Below are 25,323 nucleotides of genomic sequence, written 5' to 3' on the forward strand. Positions count from 1 at the left end.
GGATTTGGGAAAATCACAAATTGAGTCCAGGGTTCCTTTTTTTTTCCCCCTGTAGAGATGGACTCTGTAGGAACACCCTCTCTGCATCCTAGCAGTTGGTGGAGCCATTGCAGCCTGGGTTCTAACTACAGCAAAATCCCTTGATACCGAGACTGCTACCTGGATATTGCCCCAAACCTGTGCACATTTATAGTATAAACCACTGGCAATACAGATGTTCAGGGAATTGGAAATAATTGCATCAGTCTTAGTGGGACAAATTTATGGGCAGAGTATGGGAGATGCAGTGAGTGGTGGATGATGAGTTATAGAGGCTCCGATGTGATGTCCACCCCATGCAGGACTGACAAGGGTAAAGATGGCCAAAGATAGCACATTTGAGAGACTGCACATGGCAGAGAAGCCAGGGAGCAGGTAACTACCTGAAAGTATCCTGAACTGGACTGGGAAAGACAGGGCCTACAAAGTCCTGTAGTTAGCCAGAAGAGACTGCAGAGAAAGCGTATTGGTCAGAGGAGCTCCCCGTAACAGAGGCACACACACATCACAGGGATTCTCCGCTTTACAACATCACCTCCCCAGCCATACAACCACCATATGATATACGATGCAATATCAATGATGTGATAAACTGAAAGAAAATGTTATCAGCTTGTATCACGTGTCTATGTAATTTATCACTCTATTGATCCCATCGTCTTCCACCTGTTCATTAATCCATTATCCCAGTATTAATTCTGACATTTTTCTAAACTCAGGAAGAATTTCAAAACCATTTAATCCTTCAACACCCACAAAATGAGAAATTTCACTTAAAATTATGTGCCTTTTGCATTATTCTGCAAAAGATAACTACTGATTAATAAAATGCTGTTTTAAAAACACTGAGATATTCTGTTCCTTTTAAATAGTTGTATTAAAACTACTCTTGAGAGCATGAAGCTGATAATTAAAGTTGCTTCTTTTCTGTTAAATAGAAATCAATATTAATTGAACATTATTTATCCTAAAACAGAAATTCCTGACTATCACAACAAATTCCTTTCAAGCTTAGTGTTAATATGATTTTTCAAATATCTTTTCTATTCAAGTTTATAGATCTGATTTCAAAAATTTATATGCCTATATATTTTGTATACATTTCTACATTTTACCACTACCATAAATTCACTGTAAAATAGCTATGGCAAAAAACTAGACCAATGGTCTATCCCTTTAAAGTTTACATTGCCTCTGGAATGACTAGGAAAACCCAGTACTAATAGAACAATTAAGTCTTTTTAGGGATGAGAATAAATAGAAAAAAAACAAAGGGAAACACTCTAGCTGGGTCTGCATGCGCACATACATTAGGAATTTCTGGCTCTCTTTTGAAAGTACACGAGGAGCATCTACATGTGAAACACGATCTTTCAAAAGGAATTTGAAGGAACATTGTGCAGAAATCGAAATCCATACCCTGATCATGTATTAGGAAGAGGGTCCCCTTTCGAAAGACTCTTTCGAAAGAAGACATGCAGACACTTCAAGGCCTGCTCTTTTGAAAGAGGAGTCCTCCATGTCGCCGACCAGCTGGAGCGCAGAGGTGCCCTGGCCCACAGCAGTAGGGCTCTATGAGCTCTGTGTCCAGCTGCTGTTAAAGCTGTACAGACCCAGGAACCCTGTGAGAGGAAGCTGAGAGTGTGTGAGCAGCACAGCCATGAGCTACTTTCAGCACACGCTTGCACCAACCCTGCAAAAAGTGCAAAAAGCCATGATGGGCAGCAGCTGCCTGCCCCAAGAGCCCCATGCCCCACCCCCAGATCCCTTGCAGGATTTGCTGAAGACAGAGCCTGAGAAAAAAAATGGGTTCCCACCTGGACTGATCCAGAGCTCAGAGACCTTCTGGGACTCTGGAAGGAAGAGCAGGTGCTCTGAGAGATGGGGGTCAACCAGTGCAATGCTGTAGCCTTCAGCTGCCTGGCCCATGGCCTTGCCACCTGGGGATACCCCAAGCGGACTCCAGAACAAGTCCAGAGCAACATGAAGGAGCTCCAGCAGGGCTATGCCAGGGTCCGGGATGAGGCCAGCCACTCAGGGGCAGGTCCCGCAACCTGCACCTGTTAGCAGGAACTCCAGGCCAACCTGGGACCCCAGGACAGCTCCCCACCACCTGTTGCCCTCAACACCTCAGCAGAGAAGCCAGAGGCAGAGGCCCAGGAGGATCTGGGACCAGAGAGCCAGGCTCATTCCACCACTGTGCGGTCCTGGTTCAGCCTGGATGGGGTTCAGCAATGAGAGGGCCTCATAATCAATGTGCCTTCCCAGTCAACGAGCCAGGCAACCAGGAGCTGGGTGTCACTGGACCTCGGCGAGGGACCATCTGGTAAGTACCCAGTGAGACGTGCATCCTAGCGTGCGGGGTGGGAGCAATACAGCTGCCAGGGGGCCACGCACATGCCCAGTGATCTCAACCTAGACACATCCTGGCTGGCCATGGGGCCCCAGCATGCCACGATGGCCATTGGTGACATTCAGAACCCATCCCCATGGACAGCATCATGAGCCACATGAACAGCAAGAGTTAGGCAGGTCCAAACTGCACGCAGGGACCGTCCCACATGGGCAGGACACTTCTCCATGCTCGCACTACTCCATGGCCTCCATGTCTTTGGATGGGGGATGGTGCCCCAAGGGAGGTGATGGTGTCCCAAGGGGTTGGGAATGTTGCCCCGAGGGGTACAGCCCTTGGGGCCATGACAAGGGACTGATATGCTGTCTGTCTCTCCATAAAGCCACACCAAGAGAGTCCTGTGCCTTCTGTCATCCTGGACAGCCCTCCAGAGATGGTGGAAAGGGCCCACGCATACCCTGCACCCAGCAGCACCACAACTGGCCCATGTCTGGAGACCTCGGAGGCAGTCATGGGATGACAACACTAGCTGCTGACAGACCGAGGTGGCTGAATGATGCCTTCAGCTGGAGGAGGCCAACATGGCCTCGTGGAGGGCAGCCTGGAACAGACTCCTGGACAACCTGGAGGGCATAACTGGCATCCTCCAGCAGCACATGGTGAATGTGGCCTGCCTTCTCACCCACCACATCACCCCCCTGCTGAGCATCCTGCCATGCCCCAGCCAACCTCTCTGCTGCCCCCACAGCTGCCCTCTGCCAAGGCCGACTCTGCTGAAGCCCTCCCACCTGTCCGTGCAGCCTGCCCCATCTCAGCCCCACTGTGGACCCCAAACCCAGGGAGGCAGGGGATCCTGGGGCCAACGGGGCTTGTTGCTTTCCATCCCTGTCCTTCAGTGATTCTCCTATCCCTCCTCCAGGTTCAGGTCCCTGTCAGGCCCCCAATGTACATAGGTTGCCCCCCCCACCCCCACAGTACATATTTTTTGAGTCAGGAAACAGTTGTTTGGTTATAGTTAACAGTAAATGGTTTATTTTTTCCACAGATCCCTGTCTCCCGTACTGTTCGTGGAGAGATGGTAGGGGTTGATGTGTGGGTGTGGTGCTGGTGGGAATGGTGAGGGGTGGCTGTATGAGGGGATGGTGAGGTGTGGCTGTGGGTGGGGGTTGGTGGGGCTCGTTAGCGAAGCTCTCACAGAGGCCTCTCTGATATGGACCCTGTTCCAGTAGGCCTGGTGCTTGGGGGCCACGGTTGGCTGCTGATACCTGGGGTTGGACACAGCTGCCCACCCCTGCACAAAGGCATCACCTTCGCCCTCCATGATGTTGCGGAGGGTGCAGCAGGATCCTATATACTCATGTACAATGCTAGCCCACGCTACTGTATCCTCACTGATATTTGTAACTGCACTAGCTGGATTAAAGCTTGCATGGGTATGTCTTGCTTAGCTGCAATTGCACTAGCAATTTCCCGCAAATTTTTGGGAAGAAGGGGCCTCTGGAAGAAGGACTTCCTTCCAGAAGCTCCCGTGGGGCCGCACTTCTACACGGCGTTTTGGAGTCCGGAAGAACGGTCTTCCAGACTCCAAATCACGTGACCGTATGCTAACGAGGCACAGGGAATTTGCATCCGTGCCTCATTAGCATATTTCAGGCCATGTATTACCATGCCACTTTTGAAGAAAGTGGCCTGTGTAGAAACGGCCCCTGCGTGTTGCCATATTTTCCTCCCATCCCCATAGGATGTGCGCTTCCATTGGTTAACTGACTCCGGATAGGAATGAGAGAGAATACTTTGCCCTAATTACTAGTTTTTCATGCATATATAAGAGATCTTGAATGTAAAAATAGATACATGCACAAAGAACGTGTGTATGTTATTTACCATGGTTATCTACAAATTAGGCCCTTAGTGAAGAGCAAGTAATAAAAATGCATGAACTTTTAAAAACAAATATTCTTATAATAAAAATTATATGCCAATGTCATAGATAACTAAAAGAAGCATGAAAGACATCTCTCAGAGTTTTTAAATGGAATGTTTTCCAAAGTTTTGATGAGCCACCAAAGAGTGTTCAAGGACAGCAGGGTATCACACAACAAAAACACACTTACATGGCAAAATCTCTAAATCTACAAGATAACTCACTAGCCACACATTGGCTACGTCTACACGTGAAGCCTACATCGAAGTAGCCTATTTCGATGTGGCGACATCGAAATAGGCTATTTCGATGAATAACGTCTACACGTCCTCCAGGGCTGCCAACGTCGATGTTCAACATCGACGTTGTGCAGCACCACATCGAAATAGGTGCAGCGAGGGAACGTCTACACGCCACAGTAGCACACATCGAAATAAGGGTGCCAGGCACAGCTGCAGACAGGGTCACAGGGCGGACTCAACAGCCAGCCGCTCCCTTAAAGGGCCCCTCCCAGACACACTTGCACTAAACAGCACAAGATACACAGAGCCGACAACGAGTTGCAGACCCTGTGCATGCAGCATGAATCCCCCGCTGCAGCAGCAGCAGCCAGAAGCCCTGGGCTAAGGGCTGCTGCCCACGGTGACCATAGAGCCCCACACGGGCTGGAGAGACAGCGTCTCTCAACCCCCCAGCTGATGGCTGCCATGGAGGACCCCACAATTTCGACGTTGCAGGACGCGGATAGTCTACACGGTCCCTACTTCGACGTTCAACGTCGAAGTAGGGTGCTATTCCAATCCCCTCATGAGGTTAGCGACTTCGACGTCTCGCTGCCTAACGTCGAAGTTAACTTCGAAATAGCGCCTGACGCGTGTAGCCGCGACGGGCGCTATTTCGAAGTTAGTGCCGCTACTTCGAAGTAGCGTGCACGTGTAGACACAGCTATATTCAGACTCTGACAACTCTTTCCCTCAACTTTTATTCCAAGACAGCAATGGAGTACTCAGAGTTTCTGGGATAAATTAATTAACTGTTTTGTCAAGAGAACTCAGACACAACCTTGTCAAAATGCTTTCAGAGTGCGTTTTCCTCCAGAGTTGATAAACACATGTAGGGCATTCAGGAAAGGGGATAAATGAATGCAACTTGAACATTTGAGATTTGTTTGTGTGTTGACTATAGTGCAGTGAACCCAACCATCTAACTGAGATTACATTCACATGGGCCACAGCTACACGGGCCACAGCTACATAGGCAGAGGTCACTATCGACAAAGAAACATTGGCAGTATGTCTGTTGACAGATAGTTCCTACACATAAAAGCAGATCAAAAAAGCAAGCCACTCTGTCGACAAAGAGCAACCAGACTGCCCTGCACTCTCTCTACAGAATGGCTTGCACACAGGGTTGCCCGGGGAACTGGAAGCCCTCTCTATCAACAGAAGTGTCTACATGGGCACTCCGTCAACCACACACTGTCGAGAGAGGAGTTACACCTGATCGAGAACAGAGATAATGCTGATGACTGAACAGCTGAATTTTCTTGATAAACTCTCCACAGAGTGCTTTAACACAAATGCTCGGCAAGTTATGTTGACAAAAACCCAGTTTTGTTGAAAGAAGCTGCCCATGTAGACATGGCCTATATAGTGTAAAATGTTAAAAATGCCTAAATCACTTAGGATGCTTAGGGTAAACATTTTAAAAGTACCTAATTGATTCAGGAACCCAAATCCCATTTTGTAAAGCACCCATTTTGTGCAGATCTCCAGCTGGCAAATTCACTTGGGTTTTGGAGGTGTACAGATGTGGGTACTTCCTTAACATGACTTCTTTTGGCTAGCATGTGAATATCATTTGTGCTAATTATTTGAATTCAGCAGAAGTGGTTGAATCTATTTTATATTCATTTCCATGCAGCTAATTGCACAGTTAATAGAATTCATGTATAATACAAGTTATTTTAAATAATATTTCTACCCATTCTCTTTCCAAAGTAAAGTCAGACTTTATTCTTATTTGGCCGGTAACAACTAGAAATACATTCCTGGCATTTTTCCATGTAAACAGTTGGGTGGCATTGCATGTAGTCAACAATCCATTCCATCATGGCTTAGTTGCAGCTAGATATTCTTTGGGTTGTTACATTGTGCATCACAGCTGTTTCTTTCAGTCTGTGAGCTTGGGAACCTGGGAGAAAGCGGGACAGTGTGTGTGCACATATAGCTTCCTGAATAAAGACTCTCCATTGTAGTCACAGCAACAGAGTCTGGCTCATCTATTGTGAGGAGCACAACATCATGTTTATACTTAAACAGTATGTTAAATCCAACTTTTCTTCTGAGAATGAAAAATTAATCATCTAGTCACATTATTTACTGAATGTTTATAATTAACACAAAGTATGTACCATCAGCATTAGAACTGCCTCAAAAATTAGTCTCCTTAAAAATGTTTATGTTTACTCACAAAGAATAATGGAGCCTTATAAAAATGTTCCTACAGTCTGTAGCAAGGGGAACGTAAAATTTTAACAGCACTAGCATCTGATGTGACATTATACAGCCGCCTAAAGTACCCCTCCTGCTGCAGTCAGTCATCTTGTACAATGTTGTCAAGTAAAATAATGGCATTTTGGATAACAATGTGATATACTAAACCGAAGAGGAGAGAGAAATAGCTAATTGGGTCAGAAAGTCACCAGTGTCACTACCTCACTGGAGAATCTGAAATCTTCATGTAGCCAGATGTTGCCAGTTTTGTTGTTTTTAACTTCATGGAGGTGACAGTCTGAGTTGCAACTACAATGGGCTTAAAGTAGGGCATAATTTCTGTTTTTCTGTTAATGCAGCTTGCCAACTGGTGTGATGTTCCAGGGGACGCTAATCTTTATGCTCTTTGAATTGTCTATATTGTGTTTATTTGGTTTCTCATTATCAAGTTTTAATAATGAAACCACTGGTTTTGGGCTTTGGGTGAAATTTTGACTGGGAAATCCAACATTGTTGACCAATATCCTCCTGCATCTCTGTCAACTTGTTCTATTTCCCTCTTATCTAATGCTTGCTCTAGATTAAACATTTAAAAAAAAACACCTAAGAAATGTATCCATAAAAACTTTATGTAAAGTCATTAGGGTTGCAATAGACACAACAGGACCAACACAAACACACAAAAGAAGGGAAACAAGCACACACGTTATTACGACCACTGTTGCCCTACTTGATAGACACTGCACCATAGATTTAACTCCACCTGCTTCAGGATGACAACCATGCTTCACCTCTTTTATTCTACTCAAAAGTCCTTTACCAAACTAACCTCTCCCAACACAATCAACTACTGCACCAAACACCCACTACTATTAGCATTTGGGGGAAAGAATCTGCTGAAGGATTGTGTGCAGAAGAGTAAAAACAAGGCAGAGTGAAAGGTCATAGTCTGTTGTCATTGTGGTGACATTAAGGTGGGTGTTTGGATGTGGTCAAGCAGATGGCATGACAGAAAGTGGATTAATTTGAAACTTCCTTCCTTTAGTAGGATTGGGTGAGGCATGTTGTGCGTACAGCCACCCTAACTGCTTCTTAATGAAGTTTCTCAGTTTTTTAATAAAAGTCAACTAGTCATATGCAGTAAAGGGTCTCAAACCAGATCAGTGAGTGCTTGGATTTTCTCTGTAAATCCTGTGTATTTTGCAGGGATTGCTAGTTTTCCGCACATTAGCAAACAGTTACTTGTTTCACTGATGTGTGTGAATCTAATGTTTCATATTCTCCATGGTCATGTGTGAAGAGTTAGACAACAGATCTTATTTCACATCTAAAAAAACCTCACTACAACACAACTCCCTATAGTGTAAACACAGCCATGGTGGGAGCTTTCTGTGCTCTTTCCCTCAGGGAGCCATGGGTTTGCATCTACATTTGGATGCAAGTAAAATACACTTGGTTGTTTCAGTTGAGCTTTGAGTAGGCATTTGATCACATGATCAGACTACTGAAAAGCTTGAAAAATCTGAAAGACTGCCCAGGAGAGCAACAATGATGAATGAGCAAGGGTGTTTCAAATCAGGTTTATGGTCCACAGGTAATAATTATATCCATACTACTATATGCCTAACTTTAGCTAGCAAAACAAAGCTACCACAATTTCACAGACAGCAGAGTTCACTCCTAAGATATCATACTTCAGCAGATAGGCACCACATAAATAAAATGATTATTATTATTACAAAGTCAAAATACATGCATGAGAGGGAAACCAGAGATATTGTAAAAATCCACTGCTCTGTACTTTCACATTACTTTTACCCTCCTTATGCTAAATCAAAATTGTTGATGTGGAAAACATATTTGACTGTGAATAAGCAACAATCACATTTCACATCAATCCATATCCGGTAAAGTTGGCCAAATACAACACAAACAAACAAAACACTCCATAATTCAAACAATATATTCAGTTTGTTGCCTCCATTGAATACTTCACTGGCATTTAAATGCCAAAAGTATGTTGTGAGAGGAACTAAACTTGCTGAACTACTTATTTTTAATGAATAATGCTATGTGTGTTTGAGTACTTTACCCTGTTTGATGAAGCAGGAAGCAAATTTTCCAAGACGGGGAAAAAAAAAAAGAGTTGACTGAGTTGACTGACCATGTCAGAGAGTAGACCCAAATTCGGCAGAGAATCTAAGACAGATGTGCTTTGCCTCTTGCAGTGTTTGGAATATGTTAGTGATGCAGTAAGAATCCTTTCAGGTATATATATGTGTCAGCTAAAAAGCATTTTTGAATGGATAAACATATAGGGGAAGAGTAGCAGATGGGTTCATCCAAGCAACTGAAAATATCCAAGAGTGTAGTTATCTCTCAATCCCCAAAGTAATGATTCAGAGGCTACACTTAAGGGTTTTTATTCCCTTAATAAAATCAACAAAACTCGACAACATATGATCCATTTTCTCTTCACACTGAATACAAATACTATTCCTTAAATAAGCAGGTTCTAATGACCCAGCTGACTGATTTTATAACTGTTCCAATAATGTACTGTAGTACTGTCCAGCAGAGGTAGAGATCTGCTACATGCAGGTTTATTTGAATGAGAGGAAATAGCCACTTACTGTTGGTTGCATAACATACGGCGGATGAGGCATCCATGAAGTACTCTGGACCTGCATAGCAAACAACATGCGTTAGCACAAAACAGTTTTAAACAGAGCTCTCTTCTCTCAGTTAATTGAGGTGCTGGAATCCTTTGCATCTGTCTCGATTACAATTAATAGTGAGCTAATTTCAGGAAGAACTAGTCAGAGACAAAATGCATTTATGTCTTGTAATCCTATTGGCACAGAAAAAAATCAGATCCCATTCAGTAATGTGTCTGCCATGTTTGGAAGTCTGAAAGGCAGCACAATGTCAATGTTCCCCTGTTTTATCCAGTAAAGCACGTTATCCAAAAAATGGCACAATAGGCTCAAATTTTTAAGTCAAATTTTCAAAAGCTGGTTAGTGCCACAGTGCTTAAGCTCTAGTTTCAAAAGTGACTTATGTACACAGGAAGTAATTTTGAAAGGCTCCTTCAAAGCTTGGGAAAAGTGGTTCCTATGCTTTTAAAGAGATTGTAAATTTTTACCCTTTGTGTTTCCATTTGGATGTTATCTCAGTCACAGAATATCTGTTTGAGAAATGGCATAGCATGAAGCTTAAGCATAGCTCAGCAGTTTGAGCATTGGCCTGCTAAACCCTGGGTTGTGAGCTCAGTCATTGAGGGAGCCATTTAGAGATCTGGGGCAAATAAGTTTTAAAAAAAATCTATTGGGATGGTGATAGGTCCTGTCATGAGGGCAGGGGGCTGGACTCAATGACTTCTCAAGGTCCTTTCCAGTTCTATGACACAGGTGTTTCTCCATATGATTATATTAATTAATTTTACCTCTGGAGATCTGGTTTTCAGCCTCCCTTCCTCTAGAAACCACAATAATTTTGGTATCTCAACCTAATGAGAGTACCCTGCAGATATTTTTCTCCACATTAAAAAAACCTCAGCAGTGGCGATAAAACCCCAGAATGTAGTTTTGGAAGTCTGGTGGCGTTTTCTGAATTAGGTTCCAGGAGTGGAAGAGCAGTGATGATGGAGGTTGGAGCTGACCCATATGGAGACAAGCACACAACACTTGCACTATACTTGGTTAAAGAAAATACCAGAAGTATCTCATTTTCATGACCAGTAAATTCACTCGTAAATATTTAAAGAAAACAAGTCCAGACAAAAATCAAAACAATTCACCTCAGTAAGTTTAAGGGATACATTTTATGCATCGTTTCAACTCAAGGCCTGACAAATATGTTCCTTACCGTAAGGCAGGGAAAAAAACTCAGTACTTTTATTCTTTCGATCAATAATGACAAGTATCAGAGGGGCAGCTGTGTTAGTCTGTATTCACAAAAATAATGAGAAGTCCTGTGGCACCTTATAGACTAACAGATTTTCTGAGCATAATCATTCGTTGGCAAAGACCTACTTCCTCATAGTGGGTCTTTGCCCGCGAAAGCCTGTGCTCCAAAAATTTATTAGTGAGGTGTTCCACTCCAAAAATTTTGCTTGCAAATAAACCTATGTGCTTGTATTTTGACATTGACTCAGAAAAGCCATTCAGCCTTAACAAGGATTTCATGATAAAAACTTAGTATAGGAAATGGAGGCTTGGACAGTAAAATTATTTTTGAGCAGACTGAGAGGAGCTGGTGAGAACAGAGACTCCAAAATACAAAATAGATGGGACTCTGAAGACGTCTATGAAAACTATGTTCCCCCAATTCCTTGCTTTGCATGGTGCTAGTCAAAAGGAATATGTGTGTTAATGGATGTCACTGGGATAAGTACAGCTGAAAGCAAAAGGTCAAAACATGATGAACATAAATTAAATGACTAAAAAGCTGCATTCTCCAAAATTTGGTCAGTGAACAGAAGTCATAAATGGCCAAACACCTCATTAAGCATGAAAACCTTTGACAGTGTCAACTGGAAATGAAGCAAAAGCTAAGCACTTGAATAAAACTGAAGAAGAAAAAAACAAAAAAACCCATGGTGGCTTTTCCTTCTTAAGAATCCAGGAAATATGGGATACCCTATGCTAACGGAACTGAAGTGGTGCTAAAGTGGTGCTAAAAAAGCCTTGATTTAAAGCATGAGTAAAGCGTGCAGACACACATACAATTTTCTACTGTATATGTTTTGCCTTTGTCCACACATCCAAACCATAATCAAGTGGGGGGTACATACAGAGACGCATACAAATCTGACATACCTGATATGTAGAAACAGGGGAAGCAGCAATGAATGGCGTGATAGATGTCTGTGGAATCATGCGGTTTGTTGCAATACTGTACGGTGAGGAATAAAATCTGCAAACAGAAAACAAAAGGAAGATTCTTGAGGCTCTTGGTAGCCAGACTCCAACTTACTGGCCACTGCCATCACTGGGCAACAAAAAATAATTCCTTCTCTCTCTTTCCCCCTCGCCAAAATGGTAATAGAAGAAGGGTGATGTGGTTCTATTAATTTTGCTGGTTTTGTCTCCCCAGTTTCACTCTCAAGGTAATTTTTAATCCACATTTACAGAAACAGCTGAAAAGCAGAGACCTTTGGAAAACTCTCCTACAAAAATGCAGAAAGTGGCTGTTTGAAAAGCAAAAGTGGTTGACTTTCCAGAGTACAATCTAGTTTAGCAAAACTTCTCAGACCACATGAGGCAGTGATACTGATCTGATTTATATTTGTGTAACTATTTTCTCTCAGAGCTCAATAGTTCTGCATTTAGGATAATGTATTCTGTGCATATGCCCTCAGATTGCTTATTATGGGACAGCTGCAGTTACTGGACACTCTAGTTACAATTTTCACGTACATCTAGGAGCATTAAATACATATCTTCCATTAAAATTAATCAACAGTCTGTGTCTAACATGCCCTAGCTGTATGTAGTATAGTTCTAGCTGTATTGGTCCCAAGATATTAAAGAGATAAAGTGGGTGCAATGTCTTTTATTGGACCAACATTTGGTAGTGAAGCAGACACGCTTTTGAGCCACACAGAACCCTTCTTTGGGTCTGGGAAAGGTCAAAAGTAGTTATCACAGTTAACTACTAATTACTGATTAACTGGTTGATTAACACCTCTGCGGTCATAAGACAAACAAGAGGGGGTCACAGGATAACAGATTGCTGTAATAAACCATAAAACCAGTGTCTTCATTCAACATGTATTTTTAGTGTGTAGCACAGTTACCAGTTTAAGCTCCCAGAGGAGTTTGGTGGAGACTATGGGCCATGTCTACACTAGCAAGTTCTTTGGAAATATCCAGAGGATCATCTACACACAAAAAACATTCTTTCAAAAGCTGCAGGACGAGTGCCTCCTTTCAAAAGCTTCTTTTCGAAAAAAAAAAAAAAGTGGAGATGGTCCAAAAGAGCAATCCTCATGGCTCATGATTTTTCAATCCCTGGCCCATTCTTTCAAAAGAGCAGGGGCTGCGTGGATGCTCTCTTTTGAAAGAGCAGATCACTCTTTTGATCTGCTTTTTTGTGTGTGGATGTACTCTTCTGAAAGAAGTTTTTTTGGAAGATCACTGTAGTGTAGACATAGCCGTGGGGTCAAGAATTCTGAGAGCTGAGATGCCCTTGCAGGGCTTCCTCTGATCAGTCTGATGGTGGGGGAGCAAGTCAAAAATGTGCAGAGGATTATGGGTTGTGGCTTGTTCTACCCATAATCCTAGTAACTAGGCCCAAATGGGGAGCAAAGGGACAGAGCAGCCACTGCCTCCCCAGGTGGGCTGTCTTGTAGACAACATTTATACTGCAGAGTCAGTGACCTTGAGTACCCAGCCTCAGGTGGCATGAGAAGTGGCATCATCCTGTCCTCTTCAATTCCTGCCAAGGCCTGACTGACAGCAGGAAACGTGCTGGAATGGGGAGCAGAAACAGTGGGAGATGGATGTAGGCCCTGCCCACACCTTGCAGATAACTCTGTGGGAGAGAATGTGGTGGACCCAGAGCCAGGTGCAGGGTCACTGGAGAAGGTGCTGGAAGCTGGGTCCCTCTGCTCAGCCTGATTTAGGGGTAATACCTGTGCCCCTTGCCTCCTCTGCTGCAGTGTCTGTGAGGGCCCTGGAGTTCCAGGCAGATGCTGTACTTCTGTGGATCCCTTCGGGCTGGGACCAGAACCATATGGCCCAAAGGCGCATGCTCACTGTGGCTTCAACCCCTTGCCCCATATCCCGGTAGAACTGGCTGCCCTGGCTCAGGGAGATGGGGCTGTAAATTTCCCCGCAGAGGCAATGTCACAGGATCATAGAATCCCAGGGCTGGAAGGGGCCTCAGGCGATCATCGAGTCCAGCCCCCTGCCTAAAGCAGGATCAACCCCAACTAAATCATCACAGTCAGGACTATGTCAAGCCAGGACTTAAAAACCTCTAAGGATGGAGATTCCACCACCTGTCTCGGTTACATATTCCAGTACTTTACCACTCTTCTGGTGAAACAGTTTTCCTAATATCCAACCTACACCTCTCCCTCTGTAACTTCAGACCATTGCTCCTTGTTCTGCTATCTGTCACCACTGAGAACAGTCTCTCTCCATCCTCTTTAGAGCTCCCTTTTATGAAGCTGAAGGCCACTATTAAAGGCCCCTCAGTCTTCTCTTCTGCAAACTAAATAAGCCCAAATCTCTCAGTCTCTCCTCATAGGTCATATGCTCCAGTCCCTGAATCATTTTTGTTGCCCTCCACTGACCCCGCTCCAATGTGTCCACATCCTTTCTATACTGCGGGGGAGGGGCAGAATTGGATGCAATATTCCAGATGTGGCCTCACCAGTGCCAAGTAGACGGGAATAATAACTTCCTTAGATCGGCTGGAAATGTTTCTCCTAATGCACCCCAATATGCCGTTAGCCTTCTTGGCTACATGGGAACACTATTGACTCATATCCAGCCTCTCATCCACTATAATCCTCAGGCCCTTTTCTGCTGCACTGCTACTTAGCCAGTTGGTCCCCAGCTTGTAACAATGCTTGGGATTCTTCTGTCCCAAGTGCAGGACTCGGCACTTCTCCTGGTTGAACCTCATCAAATGTCTTTTGGCCCAATACTCCAATTTGTCTAGGTCACTTGGGACCCTATCCCTACCCCTTATTATATCTGTCTGACCCCTATGTGCCACCCCTGCCCTTTACATTGTAACCTCTGCTATCAGCAGGCATGCATGATCTTTGATGCCCAAGTTTGTCTTTTGAAGGAGTTGTGCAGGTCTTCTTTAAGGATGAGGACTGATAGGTCAACTGTTGAGTGATGGTTTTGTGAGATGCATTCACACGCGTGAGTGGTTGTTTTTGTCTTTAACCTACTTAGCTAAGCAATCTGTTTTTCCTTACATTTAGCTGGGATACTCGGAGTATCTTTGAGACCTGAGGAAGGGCTCTGTGTGCTTCTAAAGCTTGTCTTTCTCATCAGCACAAGTTGGTCCAAAATAGATATATTACCTCCCTCAGCTTGTGTCTCTAAGTCCCCTCGACAGCTTTTGAAATCTCAACCTCTGATTTATGTTACTGGTTTTATTTCTTCTGCAGACCCACCACCTGAGACATGCACTGGATACAAGTGGTGCACAGGATTTTTGCAGAGAAGCTTTCCGCAGGTATGTTAGTTAGAAAGTATTCTCCCCCATCCTATGCCATCTCCACCAAACCGGGGTTAAAAAAGAAAAATTAACAGCAGTCCTCCAAAACAGCCACACAACAACAAATTCTCTCTCTTTTTTTTTAAACATTAGGACACTTTTTAACAATCATGGTGACAGTCAGGGTTTAATACTAGTCTGTGTATTTAATGTTGCAGATTCTGGATGAGGTGTAAAATAAATCACTGAATCAGAGGAAATAGGTAGGCTGAAAAGCAGGCTCCCTTCTTTGAACATTGGGAGTAAATATCCAAAAAGAGAAGGGGACAAAAGAAAAGAAACAATCTGTTTTCAGTAATTCAATTAAGATTTTAAAATATCAAGGGCAGCAAGCTGAACACTGGAAAAAATCAAGAACAATAAGTTGCCATTTTTATGAATGTCTGTACTGCCTGACAGTGCTGCCCAGGTAGCTGTTTTATAAACATCTCTATATAATATTTTACATGTATCCTATTTATGAGATAACGAAGGAGAATATGGATGTATTTTCTGTTACACTGATATTCAGCAGGGGTCGAACATATGCTGTTATTTAAAACAAATGGATTTTCCGAATATATTTACCTGTGCCATTAGCACAATGCATATGTTTTTCCCTAGTCCTGTTAGAATGCTCTGCTGACCACAAGTGACATTCTCCCAGTCAACAGCTAATCGGACTTCATTTTGGCCCTGCTATTTTTTAGCAAATGTACCCAGGCAAGCTGCAGACCATAAATGAAAACAACAGTACCAGGCTGTTAGGTAGAATTTACAGAAAATTCCACAGGGAACTACAAAATAGAAATAGAAATACACCACACAAGTAAAGATATAGTGTAAAGGGGGAACCCTTTCAAGAAAACAATGCATTTGTGTTCTTACTGTTCTAATCCTATATGTCAAACTTGGAATGATATTTCACCTCTGGGAAGTTAAAATACTGCTATTCAAGGTAAGAGCTATCAGGTGGAAGAGAGGAGAAAAACAGCATCTTATTTGATCCCCTAATTCTGAGTCTGTGGAATAAGCTTTCAATAAGTCCAAGTACATATTACAAACTTGAAGGAAATGTTTGCTTGAGGCCATAACTCGATAGACAGCTAACCAGTTCATTTTCAGATTAGAGATGCAGCTAGGTGAATATTTCGTAAGCTTCTGGAACACACATTCTGGTTATGTGAAAAAATACATGCCTCTCAACTCCTTTGCCAATACCATTTATCTGTCATGGTCTGGGATGCTTGCAAACAGGTGTCATAGAAAACAAATTATCAGGGCACTCTGAGCAATTCCAGAGGAAATACACTAAGCCAACTTGGAAGAGAAAGTACAGAATGTTCACAGAAAAAAAATAGGAAAAACTGTCCTACAGTTATACTGCAATTTTAATGACACTGGGCCATATGCTGCAGTGGAAAGGGGAGATAAAGCTTTGCGTCCTTTTGGGGAAGAATTCCCCCAGTGAATAAACTGAGCAAGTCATCTGCAGGTTGTCTTCCGCAGCCCCTTCTGCAAATCTTGGTACAGACAGTGTGCTGGGGGCAGAACCAGGATCAAGAGGTCACAAGGGCATAATGGACCATGGTGATACCTCAACTGTATTGATGCCAAAAGATGGGTTGTCCTGGTGTGCTGTAGAAATGACAGTTCCCCAAAGCAACTAAAATCACAGCAGTCCCAAACTGGGAGGCAGCTTAAAGCTGCCTTACACACCTCTCACCTTGTTCTGTGAGTAGCCTGTTGCCTCACAAACATCCTGTCCATCCTCCCTCACACACATTCCCTGATGTGTAAAGGTATCATAGAGGAGCGAAGGGGCAGGAGTGCAATTTAAAGAACAGCCTATTGTGATGCACCTGCTGTCCTGGCAGGTATGCTGTCCTGGCAGCTGCTTTTCATGCTGTGCTGCTCTCTGTGACCTCTTGGTTTTGGTGACACCGCAAACTCCTTTAGACTTAATCAAAAGAGGTGGGAAGTGAAAGTTACATGTTGGTGAGTGTGAGCCTGAATATACGCATGTAATGGAATCCCAGAATCTTAGATGCCAGTGTGTATACTGTGGGGGGTTGGGGGACTGGCAGACTGTGAAAACAACATGTGCTTTTTTGGCCCCTCTAGACTCACCACTGTATTTAGTTCCCAAATCCACTGGTATTCAAAAGCACAGTAGGTTTGGAGGTAACTAACCTATGTGTTCAGGACTGGATTCTCAAAGATTGAGGCACAGCCTCTCTTTTCGCCTGTGCAATTTGCACCCATATTTTTGCACACACAGATTACTTGCAGGGGCAAATCAGAACTCCTGCACTTCCACCTGCAGTCAGGTTGCTGTAGGTGCACATACCCTCAATTCAAAAGCAAGTGCAACAATGCAGGCATAAATTTTGGAGACACAAACTGCACCTGCAAGTGGAGGCTGCATTTTCGTCCTTTACAGCTCAAAAAAGGTATCTTTTGCTTGTGGGTTTTATGTGCTGTAGCCAGACAGAATCCCCCTGATATACTCCATCTTGCCCCTTTTAGGTGCCTCTGAGCACAAAGCACAAAGAAACAGCACAGTCTTAGAATGTTTGAAAGCACAGATGCGCTTATCTCAAGCCCAGTCTTCTGAAGCAACAAAACACAGATGTGCTGTGTCAGCATGACCCTGGACTGAAGAGTACAGACAAGAGGGCTAACAAGCCAGCCGATGACCACAGGGCCTTAAATTGCCTTTGGCTGGTATTGCTAATTGATACACCCACACAATCGTCCCAGAAGAGGAACCTCACATCCCTACGAAAGAATGTCCTGTTCTAATGATTTGGTTATCTCTACCTTACAAGTGTAAATTAAATTGCAACTGCCTCGTAAGAACTGGCGTCACAAAGACGAACCAGCACAATTGGTACCTTTAGATAAGGAAGAGTGTGCATGACCCAAGGGGCATAAAGCAGGGTCAGGCAGACCACTCTAACTGAGCTCCAATTACCTATACCTGCTGGTCGGGTAAGGTCTTTGCCTCCCGAGGACCCAGGGGACGCTCTCCTTGCATTGTTCTTCCTGAGGGATTCAGTGAACAACATTGGCTACGCCGGAGTCAAAGGACGCAGGGGTGAGATTTATACCTGAAATGTACTTTTGTGCACATTTAATAGTAAGAGCTCTTTAGGCTGAGGCATCTGGTCCTCAAATGGGTAACTTTTCACTTGTAATCTAATTGGCATGTCATATGTATCATCCTACTAGTAGTTAAGAATATAGAGCAATAACCTTGTAACCATTAAGATTCTTGTTTCTGCTTTTAATAAATGGTAACCATTTAAGCTTTCAGCCTGAGTCCTTCCAGCTACTGTAACTCAGTCGAACACAAAGAACCTTAGCCGTTTGGCTATATCAGCCTGGTCAGTGGTAAGGTGCAGTAAAAGCTGAGCGCTGAGTCATGTCTCCTCCATGGGATAGACTCCTGGGGCACCCATCAGCCTCCCTGGCTGCCCACTGCGAAGGGACAGTCTGTCCTAGCAGTTAAAGACTCGGGTGAAATAAGCTCTCTGCACCAACATTTGGGCAGGCACACACTGGCTGCCCGCTGCAAAGGGACTGCCTGTCCTAGCAGCTAAAGACTCGGGTGGATTTCTGGGGCATCTGTCAGCCACTCTGGCTGCCCGCTGCAAAGGGACAGTCTGTCCTAGCAGTTAAAGACTCAGATGTGATAAGGCACAGACCACTCATTACCTGGCCATTGGTTAACATGTGCTTAGAGAAAACACAATCATGCATGCACCTTGTTACCCAAAAAAGTCTTTTCTGGGATCCATTTGCACAGCTCCCATTGCCACAGGAAAAAAGTTTACATAGAGAGTAATATATCTCCTTAATAAAACCATGTTCACAAGAAGGAGTTCCATATATATGACACATACTATAGGCAGTACTCCAAGGGAAGTATTTGTTGCCTAATTACTCATGTATCCCACTCCTACCTCAAAAAAGCAAGTTACACTTGGGTATCTGACTCTTCCTATGAGAATCATTAAAAAGTGGGCAGAGAATAAGACAGAGAATGTCTTACTGCCTCTATATAAATCCATGGTACACCTACATGTTGGATACAGCATGCAGATATGGTTGCCCCATCTCATAAAAGATAGATTGCCATTGGAAAAAGTTCAGAAAAGAGCAATGACAATGATTAGCGGTATGGAATGGCTGTCATATGAGAAGAGATTAATAAGAATGTGATTCTTCCACTTGAGAGAGACAACTAAGGAGTATTTTAATCGAGATCTATAATATCATGACTGGTGTGGAGAAAGTGCATAAAGAAGAGTTATTTACTCCTTCCCATAACACAAGAGCTAGGGCTTACCAAATGAAATTAATAGCTAGTAGGTTTAAAACACAAAAAGGAAGCTCTTCTTCACGCAACATAGGGCTTGTCTACACTACCACCTTCCTTCAAAGGAAGGAGGACAATTAGGGTGTTGGGAGTTTACTAATGAAGTGCTGCCGTGCATAGGCAGCAAATCCCCGCCCCCCACCCCGGTAACTTGGAAGTTTTAAACTTCGAAGTACCAGCACACGTCTAGCCGTGGCTCTCCCGCCGGTTCTTTGAAGTGCTGGGGCAACTTTGAAGTCCCTTTACTCCACAAAATTTTGAGGAGAAAAGGGACTTCAAAGTTGCCCCTGCACTTTGAAGTACTGGCGGGTGAGCCACAGCTAGACGTGTGCTGGTACTTCGAAGTTTACAACTTCCAAGTTGCCGGGGGAAGGGGTGTGTGATTTGCTTAATGAAGTGCTGCCTATTCATGTCAGTACTTCATTAGTAAACTCCCAATACCCTAGCTACCATCCTTCCTTTGAAGGAAGCTAGTAGTGTAGACAAACCCATACAATCATCCTGTGGGTCTCCGTGCCAGAGAATGTTGTGAAAGCCAAGAGTACAACAGGGCTCAAAAGAGAGTACATAAATTCACAAATGATAGGTCCATCAGTGTTTTTTTGCCACAATGGGTAGGGATAGTGTCCGTCACCACTGTTTGTGAGAAGGTAGGAATGGATGACAGGAGACGGATCACTTCATGATCCCCTCTTCTTTTCATTCCCTTTGGGACACCTGGCTTTGTCCACTGTCAGAAGACAGCATACTGGGCTAAATGGACCTCTGATCTCACCCAGTATGGATGTTCTTAGGTTCTGTGTATGTAACTGTGAAAAATATCAATATGGTTACTGTCCTGTGAGAGTGTGCAGCCTTCTAAATAGAATGTGCACTATGGTAAGACCTTATTTGCACAGAAATACATGCCTTTTGCTCATGTCTCATGTCCATAGGCACTACTGAAAAGGTCAGATTCATGAACAGCATCATGGGGCTACCATACTGTAAGGGTATCACTGAGCATTATCATCAGTGAATTTTCCATTGTAATAAGACACAGAGTCAGCTGTCAGAGACAGAAACCAACCATCTAAGTATCAAGCCCATTGCCATGCAAATCCATATTATATTCTGAGAGCTATCAGAATTACATTGGTACAATATATGTAACATTACACTCAAAACAGAAATAAAACCTCAGCAACATTTTACATGACTATGTTTACAATGCAAATAGAAGACTTATATTCTATTGTAGAAGGGCATTACACAGGTAATAGTAATACAATGAATTTTAAAACTGATAAGGTAGCACTACCTAATGCTCCCAGTAATAAAATCCAGTGCCTTTATGAATGTAATCTAAGAACGACTGATTATAAGAGAAAATGCAGAGCAAGAGATTGAGAGAGGAACAGAACACCACAGTGTGCTGTTACTGGTACTTTAGATGTTCATATTGCATTGCTATGGTACACTAAGGGCCTGATTCTCCACTCCATTACACACCAGTTTTATGCCGGTGTAACTCCATTGATTTTAATGGCATCCATCTGCATAAAAAAAGTATAATGGAATGGAGAATCAAGCCCCATAACTTGATAGTCTCAAAAGAGAACAATCCATTTCTTTGTGGGGGAAACTAATTTTTTTGTAATGAAAACATCTTACTTCTGATATGAACTTTCAAAGAAAATATACAATCACAGCGTAATTGATTTCCTGGTACCATATGGTAACTGGACTGCATCTCATTTGTGACATCAGCAAAACACACAGCCCCAGAGTTAGTCACTTCTTTCCCTAAGGCTTGGCTCCGTTAATACCTTAAAAGCAATACCATACACAGTCCAGCTCCTCTATGAGCTTTCCAGGGCCATCTCTGCCTTGCCACCTCTCTAGATAGTTTCTAGTTTCTGTTCACCTTGCTATTGCCTGTGTGGAATTAGTAAACTGCATCTGCCAGAATGAATCAGCAGCACTTCAGTAGCTTTATGCAGAATGCTACGTCTTGCTAACAGGTACAGTCAACCTTCTTAGGGGCTAGTTTGATTGGAAATTCAAATCTCATCCTACTCTTCCTCCATGACCTTTGCTGTGCCTAGGCTTTCCCTCCTCTGTCTGCACGCTCCTGTTGCCTCTCCTTTGAAAGCTATGCCACCTCTGTGGTAAGCCCGGTGGAGTTAATAGGCCACATCTCTCATGAAGTCAGCTGTATTTGACCAGCTTTCCGCAGAGTGCCAAAAACTGTGAACCCCTGTCACATGGATATTCCTGCCCACATTACTACAAACCCCCTGTATAATGCCCTGCTTTTGCTAGTACTAGGGTATATTCTCAACTTGATGCTCAGACTTTAGTGGCTTATCTATCATTATTACTAAAAAAATTTACAATAAGAACACGAGCTACCTGAATAACTGTGCTAACATACAGCGTGGCTGTGTCTACACTTGCATTCCTCTTTTGAATGAAGCATGCAAATGAGGGAAACTGAAAATGCAACTGAGGTGCAGATTTACATATCTGGCACCTCATTTGCATATTATTTCAAAAAAGCTTCTTTCAAAAGAAGAAAAGCAGCGTAGATGCGGCTCTTTCGAAAGTAAACCCTATCTTCAAAAGAACTCTTCTTCTCTTTTTTCATGGGAAGAAGGTTTCATTCAAAGATGGGTTTTGAAAGAAGGATATGCAAATGAGGTGTCAGCTACGTGAATCTGCACCTCATTTGCATTTTTGATTTCCCTCATATATCCCTGTGTGATATAGTCCACCATATCAGATCATAATGAACATGTGTTCGCTTTACCAGCCAAACATCAAAATGCTCCCGCACTTAACCAGACACAAATCCCATCTGCTATGCTTTTTTTGCATTTACACATGAGAACAGCATGGCAAAACACATATCATCAGATACAAAAGTCCTCGTGAAAACTAATACAGAATTGTGTCCCTAACATGTATAGAGATTAAAAGATGAATGTGGGAGGGGCCACAAAAATAATTGAATCAAGGCATAATGATGTTATTAAGGTAGAAGCAGAGACCACTTATTTAATTTTGTGTTTAGTATCCAAAGATGGAATGCAGACTATGCTATGTTATTCACTTGGGGGGGGGGGTGGGAGTGAGGGAAATTGTGGTTTTCTACATATTAATAAGTTCTCCTGATGACACTTCACTTAATCAGAACATTGCTATGTGAGAAGGGGGACTGGGCAAGGTTGGGTGGGGGGACCAATCCTGCCTTCTTGGAACGAGAGGGGTCTTAGGCAGAAGGGGCAGAGCCACAGGTGAAGGGTACAGGGCTGGGGCTAGCTTCCCCCTGCCAACCCGTCAGCACCCCTTGAAGCGTGACATTTGGGGCTCTAGCTGCCATTTAAAAGGCACAAGATTCCAATCACTGCTGCTGTTACTGCAGCAGTAATGGTGACAGGTGCCCCAAGTCCTTTTGAATTGCTGGGCCCTGGGGCAGTTGCCCCTTTCTCCCTGCCCCTTGCCAGCAGGCCTGCATGTGAGCATTTTGAGTGAGACTTTTTGTTTTGATCAAACTGAAAATCTTACGACCCTCTAGAAAAAAAGAAAGGTTGAGATCCGGAATCAGTTGTTACTGTACAATAAAGCAGCTGTCTGCTGTTATTTACTTTATATTTTTCAAATAAAAATCATTTTAAAAACTGCAAAATTGGAATTCTCCGTAGGACAGTGCATTGCAGAAAACCTTCCCCCGCCACTCCCAGCACAACATAATCTGCAAGAAAGAGAAAAATCCAAATGGCTGGATGGTATTGGGTACTCTGTAACACAAATAAGGTGTGGATTTGAAATAACTGTGACAGGGACTCTCAGGTATCTAGGTCACAAGCCCCTGTTCTGTCCACAAACAAGGTGGAGACCACTGCAGCTGCAGGCACCAGTGCTTTTATGATGTATAACAAGTCCCACCACCTCCTGTGATACACCTTCTGGTCACAGTAACCCCACTGAATACCCAAGCTAGCTTCTCCCCACTTTCACACCACTCTGGTGCTGCTCACCTCTACGGCCAAACACTTCATCTACAGGGCAGCAGAGCATTCCACTCCATGGCTACACTATTCATGCACTCCCTTTCCTCTCACTACCAGCTGCCTAATATAACCATCTGCTGAGGGCTCTCACAGCTGCCAGCCCTCAGGCCTGGGCTTGCTCAGTCAGCTCCCACTACCTGTTTTCAGTGGGGCTGCTGTGACAGACCTCTGTCTCAGACTCTCTGGCCAGTAGTCTGTCACACAGCTCTCACTATAATGTGACTGAATTTTACAAATCATCATACAATTAAACATAAAAGGATGTTAGTCACTCTGTGTCACTGAAATTAGAATTCCCAGTATGTTCATGTCACTGATACATGGGAATTATTTTAAATAAATTCCAAATGTGTTGACACACTGGTGAACTATGAACTTTGATGATTTTATTTCAAACATGTCCAACAGTGTGCAACCAGCTGAAAAGTGCATAGAACCATGTGGAACACTGCAGGAAAGAAAGGGATTTGTTTAAGAAGGAAAGAGATTTCCATGCAAGACTAGGACCAGGAATGCCTAAGTGCAAATCAGGGTTCTGACAAGTCTTTCCTGAGGGTTTTGGATAAGTTATGCTTTTTTAATTTGCCTTATCATCTTTATCCCCAAAATGAAAATATACCCCAGAGGGATGCAATTTGTAATGCAGGGTGAAGCTGAAAAGTGTTGCTAACTGAGCGAGCAGTGAACAGAGGGAATTTGCCTGGGAGTTTGCTGAGGGGGCATTAGTTCCCACTGAGGTTTTCTTTTTTCCTTTCAGGATTCTGGAAGCTGTTAATACAACATCTGAAGGGACTCTTAAAGGAAGACAATATGGAGAGTGAGCAATCAGCTGTCGTAACCTACAAAGGATGTTCCATGTTTATATTTCTCTTAGAAAACAGAAGCAACTTCACACATATGAAGTACAAGCTGGTCTCTATATTGAAAGAGAAGAAGAAAGGACTAAAGCTCTAAGTATTGACACTGCATTGTATCAGAGAAAATGAAGACTCTCTGGATAGAAGACAGTGTTTGATGCCACAGGCACAGCATGCTGAAGAATCAGAGAGGGCAGTGCAGACTGGGGAAGAAATCTGGAGCATGAGACCTCCAGACGAAAGAGAGAAGTCCTGTACCCACCATGCGGATAAAGGTAAGAAGCTCTTTTCAGGCTCCCTGCACAGGTACTACAGCAGAGAATAGGTTGGAAGACTTGTCTGAGGGAAGGGATCAGATAGAAACCTCACTGACCAGAAGGTATGTGATGCATTGTCTCAGTAGTGGGAGATCCACAGCCACCACTCCCAAGAGGAGGAGATACACAGTGGTGGTCAGGGGCTCACTCCAAATGGGGATGGAATCATCTGTCTGCCATCATAAGAACATAAGAACATAAGAATGGCCATACTGGGTCAGACCCAAAGGTCCATCAAGCCCAGCATCCCATCTGCCGACGGTGGCCAATGCCAGGTGCCCCAGAGAAGGAGAACAGAAGACAAGTGATTTATCTCCTGCCATCCATCTCCTGCCCTTGTTATGAAGGCTAGGGCACCATACTTTATCCCTGGCTAATAGCCATTTATGGACCTGACCTGCAAAAATTTATCAAGCTCTTTTTTAAACCCTAATAGAGTCCTGGCCTTCACAGCCTCCTCGGGCAAGGAGTTCCACAGGTTGACTGTGCGCTGTGTGAAGAAAAATTTCCTTTTATTAGTTTTGAACCTACTACCCATCAATTTCATTTGGTGTCCCCTGGTTCTTGTATTATGGGAAAAGGTAAATAATTTTTCTATATTCACTTTCTCCACACCATTCATGATTTTATATACCTCTATCATATCGCCCCTCAATCGCCTCTTTTCCAAACT

The 25,323-nt window shown here is 43.5% G+C and overlaps 1 protein-coding gene across 11 annotated transcripts in view; it reads right to left on the reverse strand.

Moving 5' to 3' along the window:
• The window catches only part of RBMS3 (RNA binding motif single stranded interacting protein 3), a 1,098,743-nt gene that overhangs the window by 74,607 nt on the left and 998,813 nt on the right, over nt 1–25,323 (reverse strand). For all 11 annotated transcript variants that reach the window (XM_074984403.1, XM_074984401.1, XM_074984402.1 and 8 more), the window contains 2 exons: nt 11,632–11,728; nt 9,445–9,495 (listed from right to left, as the gene is read on the reverse strand). In XM_074984403.1, coding sequence (XP_074840504.1) covers nt 9,445–9,495; nt 11,632–11,728 — 148 coding nt within the window. The remainder of the gene's footprint in view (nt 1–9,444; nt 9,496–11,631; nt 11,729–25,323) is intronic.

This window comes from Carettochelys insculpta, chromosome 2 (genome assembly GCF_033958435.1).
Source record: "Carettochelys insculpta isolate YL-2023 chromosome 2, ASM3395843v1, whole genome shotgun sequence".
NCBI lineage: Eukaryota > Metazoa > Chordata > Testudines > Carettochelyidae > Carettochelys > Carettochelys insculpta.